Source organism: Cuculus canorus, chromosome 3 (genome assembly GCF_017976375.1).
Source record: "Cuculus canorus isolate bCucCan1 chromosome 3, bCucCan1.pri, whole genome shotgun sequence".
In the NCBI taxonomy this organism is placed as follows: Eukaryota; Metazoa; Chordata; class Aves; order Cuculiformes; family Cuculidae; genus Cuculus; species Cuculus canorus.
Genome location: NC_071403.1, coordinates 59,358,371 through 59,377,263, shown reverse-complemented (window position 1 = coordinate 59,377,263; position 18,893 = coordinate 59,358,371). Strand labels below are relative to the sequence as shown.

Below are 18,893 nucleotides of genomic sequence, written 5' to 3'. Positions count from 1 at the left end.
GAACTTCATGCTTGTCAAAACCTTTGACAGGACAGTGAGATTGCTGGAAGTATACTCACCATCTAGGCTTGTGCATAGCATCTGATCTGCAAGGAAACTGCTCTTTGGAAAAACTTCATGGGTGCTGAGTCAGCAGTGGAGCTAGAGAGAAGCTGGAGGGGAGTAGGCTGATGAGAGTGAACGAAATGTAGGTAAGGGAAGACTAACAAGGGAAAGGAAACAAAGGGAATCATGAGAAAAAAGTGGACAGAATCACCCATTTTGACTGAATTTCAGACATTTAATAAGGATGCATTTCTTTGAGATGAGCACTAGGGAGTTTTCTAAACCTCAAACAGATGAACCAGAGACTTTGCAACAAGGCAAAAACATATATATTTTTAAAGAAATGACTCAATGAACATCCATTTTGTGTCTGCTTAATTCAGAAAGTTTATTACCACTATATGTAGTTAAAGAAAATTCAGAGACTGCTTGCCCTGCCTTGTTATAGATTCTCTTTGTGCTGTAGAGGGATTCTATGGTCAATGTGTGGGCAGCTGTGAGTATTCACATCAGACCCACATTCAGCATGCCCAAAGCTAAATAATCCAACTTCCAGAGAAATTTAATCTGTGTTTGGCATTAGCAGTTTGTGTTGAGTACCCATTTTAGGCTATTTTTTTTGAGACATGCAAGGCGTATTATTTTAGCTAATGTAATATGGTCTTTTATCACTGAAAGATGATGTAAAGAATAATAGTATAAATATAGATCAAATGTATTGAAACTAGTACATCTTTTTGATTTAAATAATTTTGATATTAAAGAATAACAGCTGTCTCTCATTTTGCATTTTTAAATCAAATTCATTTTCTTCCTCTGCCTGTGAGTCTTCAGTATGTTGCCCAGAGTAAACGTATAAGAATTTCTGCGGATTTGTCTATCTGTAAGTCTGTATGAAGTCTTTGGTTGTTCTGTGAAAGAACTTTATCCAACATCGACATTTTCTATTAATAACTTGCAAAAATTAATACTCTGGAAGAGTAATAGTACACCTTACATGCATGTTTTCTCTTACTTTGTATTACCATAATAGTAAACCTCAGAGATTACTACAGTTATGTTTATAATCTTTTCAGAAGTAATTGACTTTGGCATTCAAACATCATCTTTTTGATTTTTCCATTTTAGCTATTAATTTAGTTTTGAATGAATTAGTTTAATTTCTATTGATGAATGTCAAAATAGATCAATGTAACACTAATATACACTTTGCAGCATTCCATAGTAACTCTTTTGTTCTTTTAGATAGAAGGAGAAGCTAAAGAATTCATTGAAAAGATTCCTGATACAGATGAGTTGTGCTTCTGTGTAAGCAAGATCCTTAAAGCTTGATGCAGAAACAAACTTTGCAGATTTGATAGTGAAAACAACTAGTTTAGGCTTGATGCAGTGAAAAAAAGAAGAGAAGGTGGTGGCTTGTTCAAAGTGATGAACTTCTGATTTTTGTTTTGAATCAAGAGGTGACAGTATTGAGGAAAGGAAGGGTGAAAGCAATTAGTAAGCTGAGGAGAAAAGCATATTGCTGCAATGAGACCTAGATGTATATAAAAGTTTTAGCTGTTTAAATGAATGTGGAAGACCATATCCTTGAGATCTTAAACCGAAAGAATTTGTAGCACTAACACATGATCTAGAGGTGATGATGTAGAAGGAAACTAAATCGTAGAATCATAGAATAATAGAATCGTAGAATCACTAGGTTGGAAGAGACCCACTGGGTCATCGAGTCCAACCATTCCTAACACTCCCTAAACCATGCCGCTCAGCACCTCATCCACCTGTCCCTTAAACACCTCCAGGGAAGGTGACTCAACCACCTCCCTGGGCAGCCTGTTCCAGTGCCCAATGACCCTTTCCATGAAAATTTTTTTCCTGATGTCCAGCCTGAACCTCCCCTGGCGGAGCTTGTGGCCATTCCCCCTTGTCCTGTCCCCTGTCACTTGGGAGAAGAGGCCAGCTCCCTCCTCTCCACAACCTCCTTTCAGGTAGTTGTAGAGAACAATAAGGTCTCCCCTCAGCCTCCTCTTCTCCAGGCGAAACAACCCCAGCTCTCTCAGCCTTTCCTCATAAGACCTGTTCTCCAGCCCCCTCACCAGCTTCGTTGCTCTTCTTTGGACACGCCTCAGAGCCTCAACATCCTTCTTGTGGTGAAGGTGCAGATGATCTCCAAATTATTTTGTCTGTGACAAGTTGCTGTCTACAATGATGGAGAAGGCTTGAGCAAAAATTGCAGGGAATGAGAAATGAGGATCCTTGTTCTAGTCTTGTTGAACTTGAAACAATGATGAATCCTTGGACCAGCATGGAGATACATCTGGAGCAACAGTTTAACTGTGAGTCATACTTAGAAAAATAGTAGTTCGACTTTATCTGAAGTTAATAGTTAATGGGGCAGCGGACAGAGAAAAGTAAGGGCAGTCTTCTGTATGATGCTGTAGGGAATTGACTCGGGTATGAGAATACTGTTCTGAAAGATAGATTTGTGAAGCAGAAAAATAATCAGGACAGAGAAGAATCAAGGAAGCCGAAAGATAGCTAAACTCAAGGAAAAGCGATTTCAGCTGTAATGAAGGCCGTTTGATAGGTAAAGGCAAATAAGGATGACACATTTACTTTCAATTATGATCATTAGAAGGATGGGCAGGAATAATTTCAATGAAATTCAAGGACAAACAGTATGTTAGAGAAGAGGACTGGAAAAAAACCCTCACCAAACCTGACTGAAAACAGCACATTCCTTGTTATTAAGTAAATGAGACATGATCTGTAACTGGAGAAACAAATGTGGACAACAGTAGGCCTTTCAAGGACACAGAAACTAAGGAATGTTTAGCTTGGAAGGAGAAAGAACCAGATGACATTGATATGTTAATAAATAAAGGAAATAAGTTAATGTGTGAGACTGAACCTCTAGGCAAGAGAAGAGCGGAAGAGAAATTTCTCATCTGACAAGGAAGCAAGCGTTGGAGTAATGGGGAAAAAAAGAAAGACGAGTTGGAAAATATTGTAAAGAAATAAAGATCATAGAATGATAGAGTGGTTTGAGTTGGAAGGGACCTTAAAGGTCATCTAATTCCAACCCGCCTGCCATGGGCAAGGATACCTCCCACTAGACCAGGCTGCTCAAGGCCCCATCCAACCTGGCCTTGAAGACCTCCAGGCATGGGGCAGCCACAACTGCCTTGGGCAACCAGTTCTAGTGCCTCACCACCCTCATTGTGAAGAAATTTCTCCTTATGTCTAGCCTAAATCTTCCCCTCTCCAATTTATAGCCATTTCCTTTAGTCCTGTCACTACATGGCTTTGTAAAAAGTCCCTGCCCAGCTTTCTTGTAGGCCCCATTCAGATACTAGAAGGTCGCTATAAGGTCTCCTTGGAGCCTTCTCTAGGCTGAACAACCCCAACTCTCTTAGCCTGTCCCTGTATTGGAGGTGCTCTAGCCCTCTGATCATCATCGTAGCACTCCTCTGGACCCGTTCCAACAATTCCATATCCTTCTTACGCTGAGGATTCCAGAACTGGACACACTACTCTAGATGAGGTCTCACAAGAGAGGAATAGAGGGGCAGAATCACCTCTCTCAACCTGCTGGCCACGCTTCTTTAATGCAGCCTAGGATACAGTTGGCCTTCTGGGCTGTGAGCGCACATTGCCAGCTTGTGTTGGCCTTGTTGAGCCTCACAAGGTTCTCACAGACCCACTTTTCCGGCTTGTCCAGGTCCTTCTGGGTGACATCTCATGTTTCCAGTGTGGCAACTGCACCACTCAGCTTGGTGTCACCTGCAAACTTTCTGAGGGTGCACTCAATCTCACTTGTCTCTATCATTGGTGGAGATATTAAATAGCACTGGTCCCAGTATGAACCCCTGAGGGACACCACTTGTCACAGAAGATGATTAGGAAAGAAGCAATGATGATTACAGACATAAAATATCATGCTAGAAAAGTAGCATTATTTAGCCAAGGTGGTAACCATACCAAAAACAGAGAAAGAGAATTCTCAGAATCTTAACTGAAACACTTGTTGACAGTTTTTACAGTTAAAGGTGTTCTGTTCATCTGCTCAACTGAAGCAGCACAGTGGTTATTGGGGGAGTTTAAATTGGGTTTTGTATACTTGTCTATATTTTGTTATTTTTCTTATTAATATTATCTTCCTTTTATTAACATTGTTTCTTTAAAGCCCTTTTAGTGTTGGTTTCCAAACCACAAGCCTTTCTCTCTCATTTTGCTTTTCCTTTTCCTGTATGTGGCGGGTATTGGGACTAAAGGCTGCCCAGTTTCTGCTACTGACGTGGCCAGGTGTAGGGTTTGAGGTGCTGAACAGTACTAAACAAACTTTATCTGTCATTAGGGCAGGGGGTTTTTGTTCCATTTTTTTTTTTTCTATTTCAGTTCTTGGCAACCTATATTTTATCTACAGTAGAATTTGTCTTTGAGATCTGTTCTCATGAAGGCAGAAGAGAAAACCCTTCGTGCAATATGCAGAGGTGTTTACAAATATTCTGTTTAATCTCTTTTGGTGTTATGTGTCATTGACACATGGTGTCAATTTGGGTTGTGCTATGCAAGGACAGGAGTTGGACTTGATGATCCTTGTGGGTCCCTTCCAACTCCGGACAGTCTGTGGTTCTATGATTACGCAGAGTTCACTGGCAGAGGCTGCCCAGAGAGGTGATTGAGTCACCATCCCTGGATGTGTTTAAAAGACAGGTAGACAATGTGCTTAGGGATATGATTTACTAGTAGACAGGTACAGTTGGACTTGATGATCTCAGAAGTCTTTTCCAACCTGGGGATTCTGTGATTCTATGAAAGTACTGTGAAACTTAGGCTTTTGGGGAAGAAGTCATCTTCTTTAAAAGTCCCTAGAATGCTTTTCTCTCAATTTTTAATACAGATCAATTTGACCCTCTTTAAAAATAACTTTATTGGCTGTGCATGGCAATATAATATTCCCTAGGATTAAACTTTATAGGAATGATGGCAATTTGAGGGTATGCAGTTCCAAAGTGATCCATCTGTCTTTAGGTTTTGACTTTTCAAATAAAATAAGAACCAGGGGAAAGGATTTGCTTTATGAAGACAATTCATACTAGTGTTAGCTTATGCCATTAGTAAATTTCAAATAATCACATGTCAAAAGAGTTATACTTTATGTACTGCCATATGAAATACTAGATTCCCAGAAGGCTAATTGCACCATCCTACTCTACACTCATATATGGAACACATTAATCTGTTTGCTTGTGTTTATTCAAAATGAACCTTTGAAAGGTGAGGCATTAGCCCTGTGCATGGAGAGTTTAATGTTCTTGACTTTGTACTGACATGTTAAAAACAAAGAAAAAAGATATTACTTGTTTTGTCCCTGAATGAAATACATCTAGTAGGTAAATATGTCACAAGATTTCTTTCTGTTTCTGGTATGTCTGTAACCAGAAGGAGAAATCTCAGTCAGGCAGAACTACAGAGAAAAATGTATTTAGATCACAGGTTTGTTCTTTGGTATATATTGGAACATATTTGACACTGATTTGACTTAAAATTATTCTTCAAAAGAGGTATTAACAGTTAAGCTCATCAGAAAAATAAACATCATGTGAAATAAGTGTATACTACTAAACTCACCAAATGTAACAAAAAAGAAACATAAGTAGAATAGAATCTGGAAAGAAAGAAATGAAGAACAATTGTATATTCACACAAATGCAAAGCTTTAAGTGCAGGAAAGGGTAGAACTAATGTTTATTTTAATAAAGTGGGAAGTTCTTAAAACATGAAAGGTTAATGAGAAATTACTAAAAAAAAGAACAGTAAATATGAGGTCAATAAAAAAAAGATATATCTTATTTTTGCAAGAGAATTACTTTAGAAGTGAAATACATTTCACCAGAAATAGTAGTAATTAAACACAAATTAAATTTTGCTCTAATAGCCACGTGGTGTAAGTCTGTGTTATGCAACAATGGGTGGTATGTTACTGCTTACATATAAAATGCAAAGGATTATCTGTATCACTGTGCATAAGGATGGACTAACAGTAGTAGTAGTAGTAGTATGAAAGGTACTTTTGCAAGTAGATCCAATTTTCCAGACTTGCAACTTGAAAAATATAGTTTCAAATCCCAAAGTTCTGGGAAGGAAATTGTTTTAGTAAGTATTCTAAATTAAAAGGTAACTGCGTATTATTAATTTATACCAGAGCCATTTTCTAATACATGTTAAAATTTAGAAAAAAACCCCTAGAAAATAGCTTAATTAATTATACAAGGAATTTCAGTGCTTTTGAATGCAAAATCTACTCACAGTGTGGAAAATGCTGGGTTTGACAAGTTTTCATCAGATTTTTATAACAGATCCACAGTGCTGTTTTCTTTGGCTGTGGAGTCTGCTTTTCAGGCCAAGAGCTTGGGCTTTGATTGGCCTGAATAGAATATTATACAATATGTGTGGTGAAAAATCTTGATATTTGGAGATATGATCTGTCTCAATACTGGTCTTTGTTTAAAGGTTAATCATTTTAGTTGTACTTCATTTTACGTTGATTTGAAAATATAAGCAAAGATGCTTTCATGTTTTGTGTCCTCCAAGTGCATTGTTGAAACTATAGACCTTTCTCTGATTGACATTAGTGGAAACAACCCTCTGACAGTAGTGGAAACATTTGGAGCAGTATTGTGTCCAGAGGCTGTCATGAAATTATGATAAATACTAGCAAAGCCTACTAGCCTAGCACCTAAAGCCACAGTCATGACGTTATATAATAATAATCGGGGAATCCAAATACACAAAAGAACACAGTTTTTGTGGAAAGGTGCATACATAGTAGTCTTTTTCAGGATTTATTGAAGAGAATGTTAAAATCTTGGAAGTATGAAGAAAGATTCTTGTAATTATTTTTCTGTGTCGGTATCCCACACATGCAATGGGACTGATTTCCCAAGTAATCTACTAATTAACGACAGAATTAGATGTGCAAGAATAAATTTAAAACCTGGCCTGGAAACCTTAGTTGCAAACAAGACTCCAGACTTTTATATCCCCTGCAATACCACAGGATATTCCCAATCATGCATCATTTACCGTTTGAAACTCTTGTAGCATTCAAGGTCCAGTACAAAAAATGATGCCCATCTAAGTTAACACAGAGCTGCTTATAATGCTGCCAATGTTCGAAGCAATTATGTAGATAATTTTCTGAAAGGCTGTTAAGGATCTCTGTCATTTTTGCTTTCACTGACAAAAAACCAGATTCCTTTGAGCACTGACTTGATCTTTGGGAAGAAGTAGTAAAAACTGCTTCAAAGACAAAGCGTCTTGGGCTGGCACGTTGTCTTGATGTTAACTTGCTGTTTCACTCTTGCACACCAACATTTTCTGACTGATGGTAAGAAAACATCTATATTTGAACACACACCCGTTCATACTGAGTGAAGTGATCGGCTTGAGACTTGTCTAACTGTGACAGGTTAGGAAATGTTCTGTAACCATCTCTTTGTCTCGCCCCTCCCACTCTTGGTTCCAGATCTATATTGTTAGTATCTCTTCTTACATATCTAGTGGAGGTAAAGCTCTTTGGCTGGCGTGCTTTAGTTATATTCTGCATGTTTATCTTCTACATTAGTTACTAATTTTTGGTTTATGTGGCCTGTGCTGATGTGTTAGCTCTAATTTTGTGATTTTTTTTTCATTGTTGGCCTCTGTCTTCTCCTAAATGAATTGACTGAGATTCACTTGTGCCTCTATTCTGGGGGCCCAGTTCTGCTCTTTTTTTGTAAAGAAGGAACACCTACTGCTAAGTGTTTGGCTATCCAGTCCCTGAATTAGGCAGAATTATCAGGAAAAGCTCTGAAATTCTCTCTACTCTCTGTCTCATCAGTAAGTCATGGATGTTCATTTTTGCATTCTTATTTAGTTGCTGAGAAAAATTTTGGTGTTTTCAGTAGAGAATTTGATTCTAGATTTCAAGGATTTTTTTGGTCCAGACATTGTAAAAAAGGGCATTCTCACCTGCGTGGCTGGTGTTCTACAGAAGGAATTCAGGCAGCTCATAATAACTTGGATCAAAAACTGGTGCTTCTATATGTTACATGTGAACCATACAGGTGAGTACAGGGGAAAGAAAAAGTACAAGAGCTCTGTTTCTCCTGAAACAGCCGGTGTCTACCTGCAGTGGCCTGAGGATGTAGTATTGGGTTAATGCCTGGAGCCTCTCCTGCCATCCAGGGCTTGGCCCCATTATCAACCTTTGCCCAGTTTCCCTCTGTTGCTAGCTCTTCTGTTAGCAGGACCACCTGAAGGAAGATGCCAGCTTTTGTGCAGCTGGAGCAGTACAGGGATCCCTGTTGGATCTATCTTTTGTCTTTATCTCAGACTGTAATACACGTCCTTCTGTTTCTGCTTTTTCAACCTGTTTCCCTCTAGTACTGTAAATACAGAGGAAAGCAAGGCAATGTGTTTCCGAGAAAATTACTTGACATGCATGATAGTGATAACTCTTGATTTCAGGACCTACTCCGCTTACAGTGCAGTGTTTGATTTGGTGACAGATTTGTCTAATGACTTGGAATGAATCTTCCAAACAAACCTTATAAATCCGCTTCAGACTACAGGAATATTGTAGGACTCTGACAGTTAAATTAAATTTACTTTGAAATAAATAATAATGGAAAGGAACCTGCAAATATGTAGTGAAGTGGACTGGCATTCTAATATTGAATGAAATCAGATCATTTTCAATTTCAGAAGACCCATTTCCTTCCCCATTAGTAAAAGGAATTCTGTGAACTGTGTGAAAATGCACTTAGCATGAGTCTCTGCTTAGTACTTTTGTGGAGGAGTATTTATTTTTTTCATATGCTGTTACCCTCAATTTCTTTGAGCAATTGACGTTTTCTCCCTCTGGAGACCACATCAGAGAGAGGGTTATCAACTTTCTGTGAACTTTATGCCTGTACCCTCTCATCTTTGTCTTTTAATGAAAATGACCTTTTGGTAACCATTATCTTCTCTGGAAAAAATGCATAGATTCAAGCTTTTTTAGAAGAACTATCACAACTTATTTTGTTTTCCTAATATGGTTATGTTTAAGGCTTTCACCAAGTTCCTCTCCAAAGTAGTGCCAGCTTTGTGCGTATCTGCTGTGAAGGTCCTGGAGAGAATTACGAGCAGCAAGATGTCAGCTCAAGCCAACAAGACTCCCAAGAAAATTCTGGAAATGTTTCTAAGCTGTGAAGTGTACACTCGCTGTCTGAAGATTGCCCCATGTTTTATTACAAATTGTGCAACTGCTAAAGTGAATATGTACTTCTAGTACCTCTGAGTTTGTGTAATCGGTTAGGCTAGGAACGATACTGCCTGAGGACACCCGGAGCATGAGTATGCAAGCATAACCACCTGAAGGAAAAGATTGTTTCATTAAAACCTGGGGAGGGTTTCTTACGAAAGTGTTGTCCATAGTCACAGTTGCAGTCCTTTTCTTTGATTCAAAGTCCTTTTTTTTTCAAAGGAAGAAGTTGGGTTTGCAACTAAGAAGGTGGGAGCACTCAGCAGCTTTTATCTCATGTTCAGACAGCAGGATGAGGAATGAGGAGGTACAAACCTTATGGATATCCCTACTCTAAGCTGCTTGGCTGCACATGTGTACACAGATGGTGTACAGAGAGTGTGTAACTCTTTAGAGTTACTGATAAAGGGACTACGCTTATCAGTAAAGACTGAAATCCTCAGAGCAGTAAGGACATATTTATGTAGGCGTGCATGAAGAATTCAGCCTTGCTTTATTCACACCAGAATTAAGCTCATCAGTTTGTGGCCTGGGACAGTTTAACTCTTTTATTCCAGTGCTGTAGAAGAGCTAATAACTCTTGCCAGTCTTACTAACTCACTGGAAGGTGATACCAAGCTAACTAGGCTGTTTTGTCTATGAACTAACACAAGCAGGGCTACATAGCACTACATAAAACCATATGGTCATATTGCCTTAGTTCTCTGTTGACTGAAAAAGCCCAGCACCACGGTCCATTTCACAGTATAGGCATACCCTAAACTTCATACCTTGAAGTTCTATGGTTTAGTTTCTGCTATAATATAAATAGCAGACCTCTCCTCCTAAGACTTACAGTTGTTTTAAAACTTGGGTTAAAATTTAATGTGTGCATTCCAACCACCCCCGAGTTACTTAATGCAAATGTTTTTATATGCATATTTGAGGTACAGCACACTGAATAAGCTTGTTACTTGACATGCTACATTTAAACTTCTTGTTTGGCTGTACAAATCGTGCACTTAGGAAAAACAGATTTTAAGAAAGCTATTAATCCAATTTCTCTTCTGTTTTTCTTTTGTGAGCTAAGGAATTCCAGGAAACTAACTCTGGTTAGTCTTCTGTTAGTGTTCAGAGTATTTTGTGAGTGTGTATTTTTTTAGCAGTTTTTTTATTCCAAACTGCAATGTGGCATTGCAGTTTTTCCTGCAGAATATTTCTCCTTATTCACAATTTTGAAAAGTTAACAGAACCTGGTGAATATTCAATGCTCTGAAAATGGAAAATATTATTTATATTGTTTGTTCACTGTGTCACTTGCGAGCTATACAGAGTATTTACTTTGGTGTATGTTTAGGGACTTTCATATTTTATAGCATTATAGGAAAAAGCATATGCAGGAATGTGCATACCTGCCAAGGAAATGATAGATAACATAAATAAAAAAATGATCTTTTAATTTTTATTTTGAATTTTATGGAAAGACATCTTACATGATGTTCACATGAATAATATTTTATTTCTCTCACTACCATTGGATAAACAATCATTAACAGAAGTTACATTAAAGTCAAGAAGAAAATATAATTCAGTGAGTCTGTAACATCTCAGTTTGAAAAGAATAGAAAACTGTAGAAAATCACAAATAATTAAAAATATGTGTAGGGAGCCAAACTGACCCATTATGTAGTTTCTTTTTTTACTTCAGAGAGATTATGTATGGTAAAATATTAGCTTCCTGTATTAAATAATAGATTTTCCCAACTACAGCATTCCAGCAAAATTTTCTTTTAGAAATTAAATATGCCCTACAAAAACTATTTTATTTTCTCTTGTAAAATAACAATTTTAAGACATGAATCTTTGTCTTAGTGATTTTTCTGTGAATGCTGATATTTGAAGTCCTTGGGCTTTGGCCATGGAAGTTGGTTCAAGTTATTCTTCACGGTTGTTGTTCTCGTATCTGGCTAGTGGAAGCTATTTGTTACTAATAATCTGGAATGCACTTAGTTCTTCATGTGCTGAGTACTGGGAGTACTGAAGTCACATCTGAGGAATGTGTCAATTGAATAGCAATCTTCTGTTCTGAGAATTTATTTATGGGCAGTTTATACACTAAGTACATAATACGCCTTCTTGTCATGCCCTTTTTCCCTCTTTTCGGTATATATAATGCCTTTTCAAAGTGCATGACTTCAGATATATTCATTGCAATTTTCCAGTGTGTTATATTATATAGTCTGTCCAAAAGTTAGTGAGGAACTGATAAACAGCAAAGTGTATCATTTGTAGGGATTTAAAATACAGTCTTTTTTTTTCTCTAAATGGCAGCAAAAATATGCAAACTGCACGTGAAGGTAGTCTGAAGAAATACATCCATTTGTAGTTACTTTCAATTGAGTCTAGATCTGCCAGGTGCAAATGCCTTCATTATGCTGCTCTGTGCCTATGCCACCCGTAGTTAATATCTACTTTTAAAAAACATGTTGCTCTTTCTTACAGCTTTTATAACACATGAACTTTATGCCAGTTGGAGAAATTTTGTAAATACCGTATGTGGTTACAAACAACAGTACTCAAGATGAATCATATTGAAAATTTCCATTTACTCTTGCATTTTGTTTTGAAAATGTTGAAAGAAAAAGTCATAGAAGTTCCTTTATACAGAAGGTTTACTGTTTTGATTGTTGTCTTTCTCTTCTGATACATTTCTCTTGTGATACACGTGACTATTTTAAATGCAGAAGTTGTATGAGACTGTCAGGGTTTTGAGTAAAAAAAAGAAAATATATGCCGTAATTGAGAGACGGGAGGCAGCTTCATGCAAGCAAAATGTCGTCTTTATGGCGCAGCTAACATATGTTTATAAGTTACAGATAGCGTGTCCGACAATGATTGGCGGTTACGTCAGATGAGGCGAACATAGATTGGCTAATACAAAAGGGTCTTCCCCCTAAACATTTGCCTCACTTAATGACAGTTTCCTGCCATTCAACAAGTACCCGCGATCAAGCCAGCAATCTTTGTTCAAGTTCTTATCTCCCTCCCTCCCAGGGCCTGTGGCCGACAAGCTCCTGCACGTCCGCTTTTATCAACTGATCCGTGCTGGGGGTTTTCTTGAAGCTAGACAAATCCTGCCCAACATCTCCCCCTTCCTGTTGCACAACAAGAATCTTACAATATTCTTTTGCACACTTTACCTCCATTAATCAGAGAAAAAAATTTTTACAGGCAAAGCAACTGGAAAAGAAAAAGAACGTGATACTTTAGGAAAGATATGATACGGTGGAGCTGGTGGCTGTTTCGAGCGCTGGGGCGGTGGGCAGCTTGGCGACGAAACAGTCAGTACTTTCTCTTTTTTACAGCCTTTCGAATTTCTTTTATCGCTTCATAACTAACTGATTTCCAGCGAAGATCTGGTGGTTCCTCTACCACGCCATCTTCTTCCTCCTCTGATTCCTCGCTATTATTTTGTGCAGCCCTGTTCCGTCTTATCTCTCCAAAGGCTTATGATGTCGGGCGGCAGATCCCTTTTGGATGATCCAGGCGTTCGGAAAGGTCCTGGATCAAAGGGATCCTCCTCAGGAGGATAGCCGATGGTGCACAGTTCTGGTAGCGTGGAGGGTCCATCCTTTACTAGTGGTAACAGAGGGATAACTGGAGAGTCCTCCTCCCCTTTCACCTTGTCTCGGGGGCTCTTTTCTTGTACTTTTAAAGTCTCAATAATACTCCACCGCCACGGGAGCATACGCTGTGCTTCAGCATTCCCTGTCCTTGCTGCATCCCACAGTTTAACCCCCCACATCATCCCAAAGTTCCCACGTAAAAATAGTAGACTCAGTTACAGTGGGTGTTTTTTTGCCTGTACCCATTTAAGTATGATCTTAAGGTCATGCCCAGAAAGATTCCTTCCGTGGTTTCGAAGGAGGGCTTTCATAAGTTCATAAACGTCTCTTTCGAGGGAAGACATCTGATTCCCCATGTTTCCCACGGCTCACCTCTATTCTCCAGAGGGATTGTTCCTGGCCAGGATCCTGGTTCCTTTCAGCAGCTCATTCAACGTCCCGAGGGACTCGCGGCATGCCACACAGATAGATGGTTGTAAACCTCCTCACACGGGGTCACCAGTTGTCGAGATCGGCGGGAGAAAAGCAGCAATCAATACGATTGATCAGCAAGTCTCAAAGTTTATTCTCCTCAGGCTTCATATTTATCACATGGTTAATAAGGCTCATATATATTGCAAAAAGCAAGCTCATTATTGGCTACATCGTTAAAGGTCAGCTCCTCCTAAGATGCATTTTTATGGTTTCTTGTACTTCTTTATCTACATCCTGTTGTTCTATAACAGCTGTGCTCAAGGGCACTGTGGCCTTGCTTAGAAGGATTCTACAAAGAAACTAGTGAGAAACTAGCGGCTGCCTACGTGTCCTGTTTTATTCCTGCTCTATCAGCTGTGTCATGTCTACGTGACCCTTTTGTCTAAGCCACCCTTCCACACTACACTTTCACAAATATTTTAAGTTGTTCAAGAATTGAATATGATCTTTTACACTTGGGTAATGGTGTACAAGAACATTGGTACAAGTGCTGTGTAACAGTGCTTATTTTTATTGGCTTCCTTCAAAAGGCCTCCCAGTCTGCTCACGATTCGAGTATGTATAGCACATATCATTTCTGAATCCTTTTGTGACAGGTCTGCACTTGCTGAAGGAGGCTTATACAAACATCCTGCTGTGAACACAAAGATGATCGTGATGATTTTGCAAGCAGTACTTATGCCCATCAGACGATAAGCCATTCTTTCATTGTCATAAACCAAACAGGCTCCTTTATTTTTACATTCATTAAAATCCCACAGAGTACAACTATTGTCTATAGCAACACCAAACAAAATTGGTCCAGGAATAGTACCCAGCAGTCGCAGAAATACTTCCTGTACTCCAAGAGCAAACGAGTGCTATTTATCTGGCACACACCTGAGAATGGCCACAGTTGTTGGAGTAATAGCCATACATGTAAAAACAACAGCAAAAAAGAAGAAGGTCAGGAAAAAAGGTAAAAGTTTGCACTGTGTTGGACATTTCCCAGGGACAGCTTCATAAAAGAAGTCTTCTGAATCACTTTCTCTTTTTGGTTTCCCAATGCAGGAACAGTTGTGGTACGTCTTTTTCATGTCGTTAAAGAGATGTGACGCACATCCTGCGAAACAGGGAGAAAAGTACTGGACTTCATCTCTGCCACAAATTGGGTGGTACCTGGAATGCAAACACCTGCAGTTAGCATTACATGGTGCTGTTAAGTCACAGAGCACACCTGTTCCATTATATGTTTCAGAGACACCTGCGAAGGGTTCATTCCCACATTTAGCAAATAAAACCACTGAGTTGAATAGTGGGGCCACTGAACAAGTGCCCGTCATGAACGTGGTAATGCTTTTGCAATCCATTTTGCACTTGGAAACCAAGATGCCACTTATGATTTGGCCTAGTGCTGCTGCTGGAACTAAAACAAGCCCTCCAAGAGTTGCTGAAAAACTTGACGTCTTGCCAAACTGATTTTCTATAAACTTTGGTAGAAATGTGACAAAGCCAGTGGCAACTAATGCTTCGGAAGAACTGGCTATTATTAGACTCATAAGCACTGGATTCTTCAACAGTATCAGAAGTGCCACAGGAAAGTCTTTAAAACTTTTTCCAATATTCTGGTTCTCAACAGGTGCCGCACTTCCATCATTATGGGTCTCAGAGATTTTTTCAGCCTGAATTTTTGTAGTTCCTGGTAGGTGTTTTGGAAAGCATGAAAAAGGTATTATAAGAAGCCAAATAGCAATAGAACATGCAAGAAATGGTATCCACCATGCTCCAAGCCAACGTGGGTCATCTTGATCCAACTTTGTACTTTCTGAGATCTGGATATAAATATAAAAGTAGCTGCCCTCCTAAGACAAAGCCAATAGCAGGACCCAGCACTGACATGGCATAGCCAATTCCTGTGTCGTAGTGAACTACCAGGGACCTGGAATGATCCCCAGTTTCCAGCGGGTGAAACTCCACTGTTACTTGTGAGGCTTCACCAATCCCAAGGTTCCCAATGGAGGGATCGACAGAGAAAGGGCTGAAACGTCGCAGTAGACTGTTTGTTGATAGACTCTGGCTTCTTGGGGTTTGAAGATCACATTAATTTCAACCGAAGAATTTGGCAAGACATCTCCCTCCACAGGGTCAATGGTGAAAACATCATTTGAGAACAGCATGGAGTCTCCTTGCACTTTTGCCCTCTGGTTCTGGAAGCTGTGGGAGAGAAGACGAGCGTGTTCTCGGAGAGTGGGGACCCCTGTGCACTCCTTGAGGAAACGATCCATCTCATTCTCCCGCCTCTGCAGCCTGTGGCACAGCGTCAGCTTTTGCTGATCTTCCAGTTCCCGAGTAGCAACAGCCTTCCACTGGAAGTGGGCTGTAATTCCACTTCGATTGTGGAGGACCACAGAGCTGCAGTTTGCCATAGTTAAGTAAAGTCTTCTCAGTTGTCAAGAAGCTCCTCTTCAGCCCAATGCTGACAAATATATTTTAAATAAACATGTTCAGTCACTTGACTGTGGAATAATAAAAGAAGAAATGTGAGCCTGTTAAGCTCTGATACATGCTTCAGTTTTAGGAAGTGAAATCTATTCTTGTAGTGTATCAAGGATAATGAGGGGTATAAAACAACTGCTTTGAAGGGGACTGCCAGACTATGCTTTTGTGGCTAGGTTTACATGAAAGAATTTTGGTTTGTTAGTGTATTTTGCTGTGAGCTAATGCCCAGTTTTTGAAGTGGAATTTGAAATTATACACCTGAGTAGGATGCTAGTAAAAGCTCTTTTACATGTTTCCCTCAGTTTTTCTCGTTACTGAGTGAAGAGACAGGATTGTAATGATGATGATGTCATGCAAATATTAGCAGCCTCATAGATTAAGGCAGACTTTTGAAGAATGTCTAAGATTACACTTAAGTTGCTTCAAACCCATCATTGAAGAAAATTATCTGGAAACAATTCCTAATCATTTGTCCAGTCATGGGAATAAAAGTGTATTTTGCAGACTTTCAAAAATTGCTGTTGCAAGAGTATAATAAAAGTGGTTTCTACATTATAAAATAGTTCATTAAATGTTTTCATACCACTAATTATATATTTTTGTTCTTTTGAATTTAACTGAATTTTCATAGAATCATAGAATCACTAGGTTGGAAAAGACCTCTGAGATTGAGTCCAACTGTACCTATCCGCTACGAAATCATATCCCTAAGCACTTCATCTACCTGCCTTTTTAATACCTCCAGGGGTGGTGACCCAACCGCCTCCCTGGGCAGCCTCTGCCAGTGCCAGATAACCCTTTCGGTAAAAAATTTTTTCTGTCTCATCTGAACCTCCTTTGGTGAAACTTGAGGCCATTCTGTCTTCACAGAATCACAGAATCACAGAATCACAAGGTTGGAAAGGACCCATTGGATCATCGAGTCCAACCGTTCCTAACACTCCCTAAACCATGTCCCTAAGTACTTCATCCACCCGTTCCTTAAACACCTCCAGGGAAGGCGACTCGACCACCTCCCTGGGCAGCCTGTTCCAGTACCCAATGACTCTTACTGTGAAGAATTTTTTTCTGATATCCAACCTGAACCTCCCCTGACGGAGCTTGAGGCCATTCCCTCTAGTCCTGTCCCCTGTCACTTGGGAGAAGAGGCCAGCTCCCTCCTCTCCACAACCTCCTTTCAGGTAGTTGTAGAGAGTAATAAGGTCTCCCCTCAGCCTCCTCTTCTCAAGGCTAAACAACCCCAGCTCTCTCAGCCGCTCCTCATAAGACTTGTTCTCCAGCCCCCTCACCAGCTTTGTTGCTCTTCTCTGGACACGCTCCAGAGCCTCAACATCCTTCTTGTGGTGAGGGGCCCAGAACTGAACACAGTATTCGAGGTGCGGTCTCACCAGTGCCGAGTACAGAGGGAGAATAACCTCCCTGGACCTGCTGGTGACCCCATTTCTGATACAAGCCAAGATGCCATTGGCCTTCTTGGCCACCTGGGCACACTGCTGGCTCATGTTCAGTCGGCTGTCAACCAGCACCCCCAGGTCCTTCTCTTCTGTGCAGCTCTCCAGCCATTCTTCCCCCAGTCTGTAGCGCTGCATAGGGTTGTTGTGCCCCAAGTGCAGGACCCGGCATTTGGTCTTGTTAAACCTCATCCCATTGGTCTCGGCCCAGCAGTCCAGCCTGTTCAGATCCCTTTGCAGAGCCTCCCTACCCTCCAGCAGGTCGACACTTCCTCCCAGCTTAGTGTCATCTGCAAACTTGCTGAGGGTGCACTCAATGCCTTCATCCAGGTCATTGATAAAGACATTGAACAGGGCTGGACCCAGTACTGAGCCCTGAGGAACTCCACTTGTGACTGGCCTCCAGCTGGAGTTAACTCCATTGACCACCACTCTCTGGGCCCGGCCATCCAACCAGTTTTCAACCCAGGAGAGTGTGCGCCTGTCCAGGCCAGAGGCTGACAGTTTCTGAAGCAGAATGCTGTGAGAAACTGTGTCAAAGGCTTTACTGAAGTCCAAGAAGACTACATCCACAGCCTTTCCCCCATCCAGTAGTTGAGTGATTTTGTCATAGAAGGTGATCAGGTTAGTTTGGCAAGATCTGCCTTTTGTAAACCCATGTTGACTGGGCCTGATCACCCGGTTCTCTTGCATGTGCTTCATGATAGCACTCAAGATTACCTGTTCCATGACTTTCCCTGGCACTGAGGTGAGACTGACAGGCCTGTAGTTCCCCGGATCCTCTCTGCAACCCTTCTTGTATATGGGCACAACATCAGCCAGCCTCCAGTCTAGTGGAACTTCCCCAGTCAGCCAGGACCTCTGGAAGATGATGGATAGGGGTTTGGAAAGGACATCCGCCAGTTCCTTCAATACTCTTGGGTGGATCCCATCCAGCCCCATAGACTTGTGGACGTCTAGCTGGGCAAGCAAGTCTCTAACCGCCTCCTCTTGGATCACGGGAGCCTCAATCTGCCCCTCTAACTCTTGGATTTGTAAACAGAAGGAACAACTTTCTTTGCTATTAAAGACTGAGGCGAAGAAGGCATTAAGTACCTCAGCCTTGTCCTTATCCCCTGTCACTGTTATTCCTTCTGCATCCACTAGAGACTGGATATTCTCCCTCGTCCTCCTTTTCCTGTTAATGTACTTGTAGAAAGACTTTTTGTTGTCTTTCACAGACTTAGCGAGTTTTAATTCTAGTTGGGCCTTGGCCCTCCTGATTTTTTCCCTGCACGATCTCACTTCGTCCCTGTAGTCCACCCAAGATGCCTGTCCTTTCCTCCAGAGCACATAGAGCTTCTTTTTCTTATTGACGCATCTTGAGATCACCCTGCTCCACCAAGTTGGCTTTTCCCCCCGCCGGCTCCTTTTCCAGAACACAGGGATGGCCTGTTCTTGAGCTGATAGGATTTCATTTTTCAAGAGCGCCCAACCCTCATGGGCTCCCTTGCCCTGAAGGACTGTTTCCCACGGGACTTTGCTAATCAACCTTCTGAACAGGCCAAAGTC

The 18,893-nt window shown here is 40.5% G+C and overlaps 1 protein-coding gene across 12 annotated transcripts in view; it reads left to right on the top strand.

Moving 5' to 3' along the window:
• WDR27 (WD repeat domain 27) overlaps positions 1–18,893 on the top strand; it is a 117,548-nt gene that overhangs the window by 83,215 nt on the left and 15,440 nt on the right. For 6 of the 12 annotated variants that reach the window (XM_054063234.1, XM_054063231.1, XM_054063229.1 and 3 more), the window contains one exon: positions 14,464–14,877. The exons of 3 other annotated variants lie outside the window; for them this stretch is intronic. In XM_054063234.1, the coding sequence (XP_053919209.1) occupies positions 14,464–14,871 (408 nt within the window). In that variant the 3' untranslated portion in view covers positions 14,872–14,877. Of the gene's footprint in view, positions 1–9,139; positions 13,596–14,463; positions 14,878–18,893 lie in introns of those variants that run through there. 3 more of the 12 variants (XR_008449228.1, XR_008449227.1, XM_054063233.1) reach the window with 3 other exon arrangements.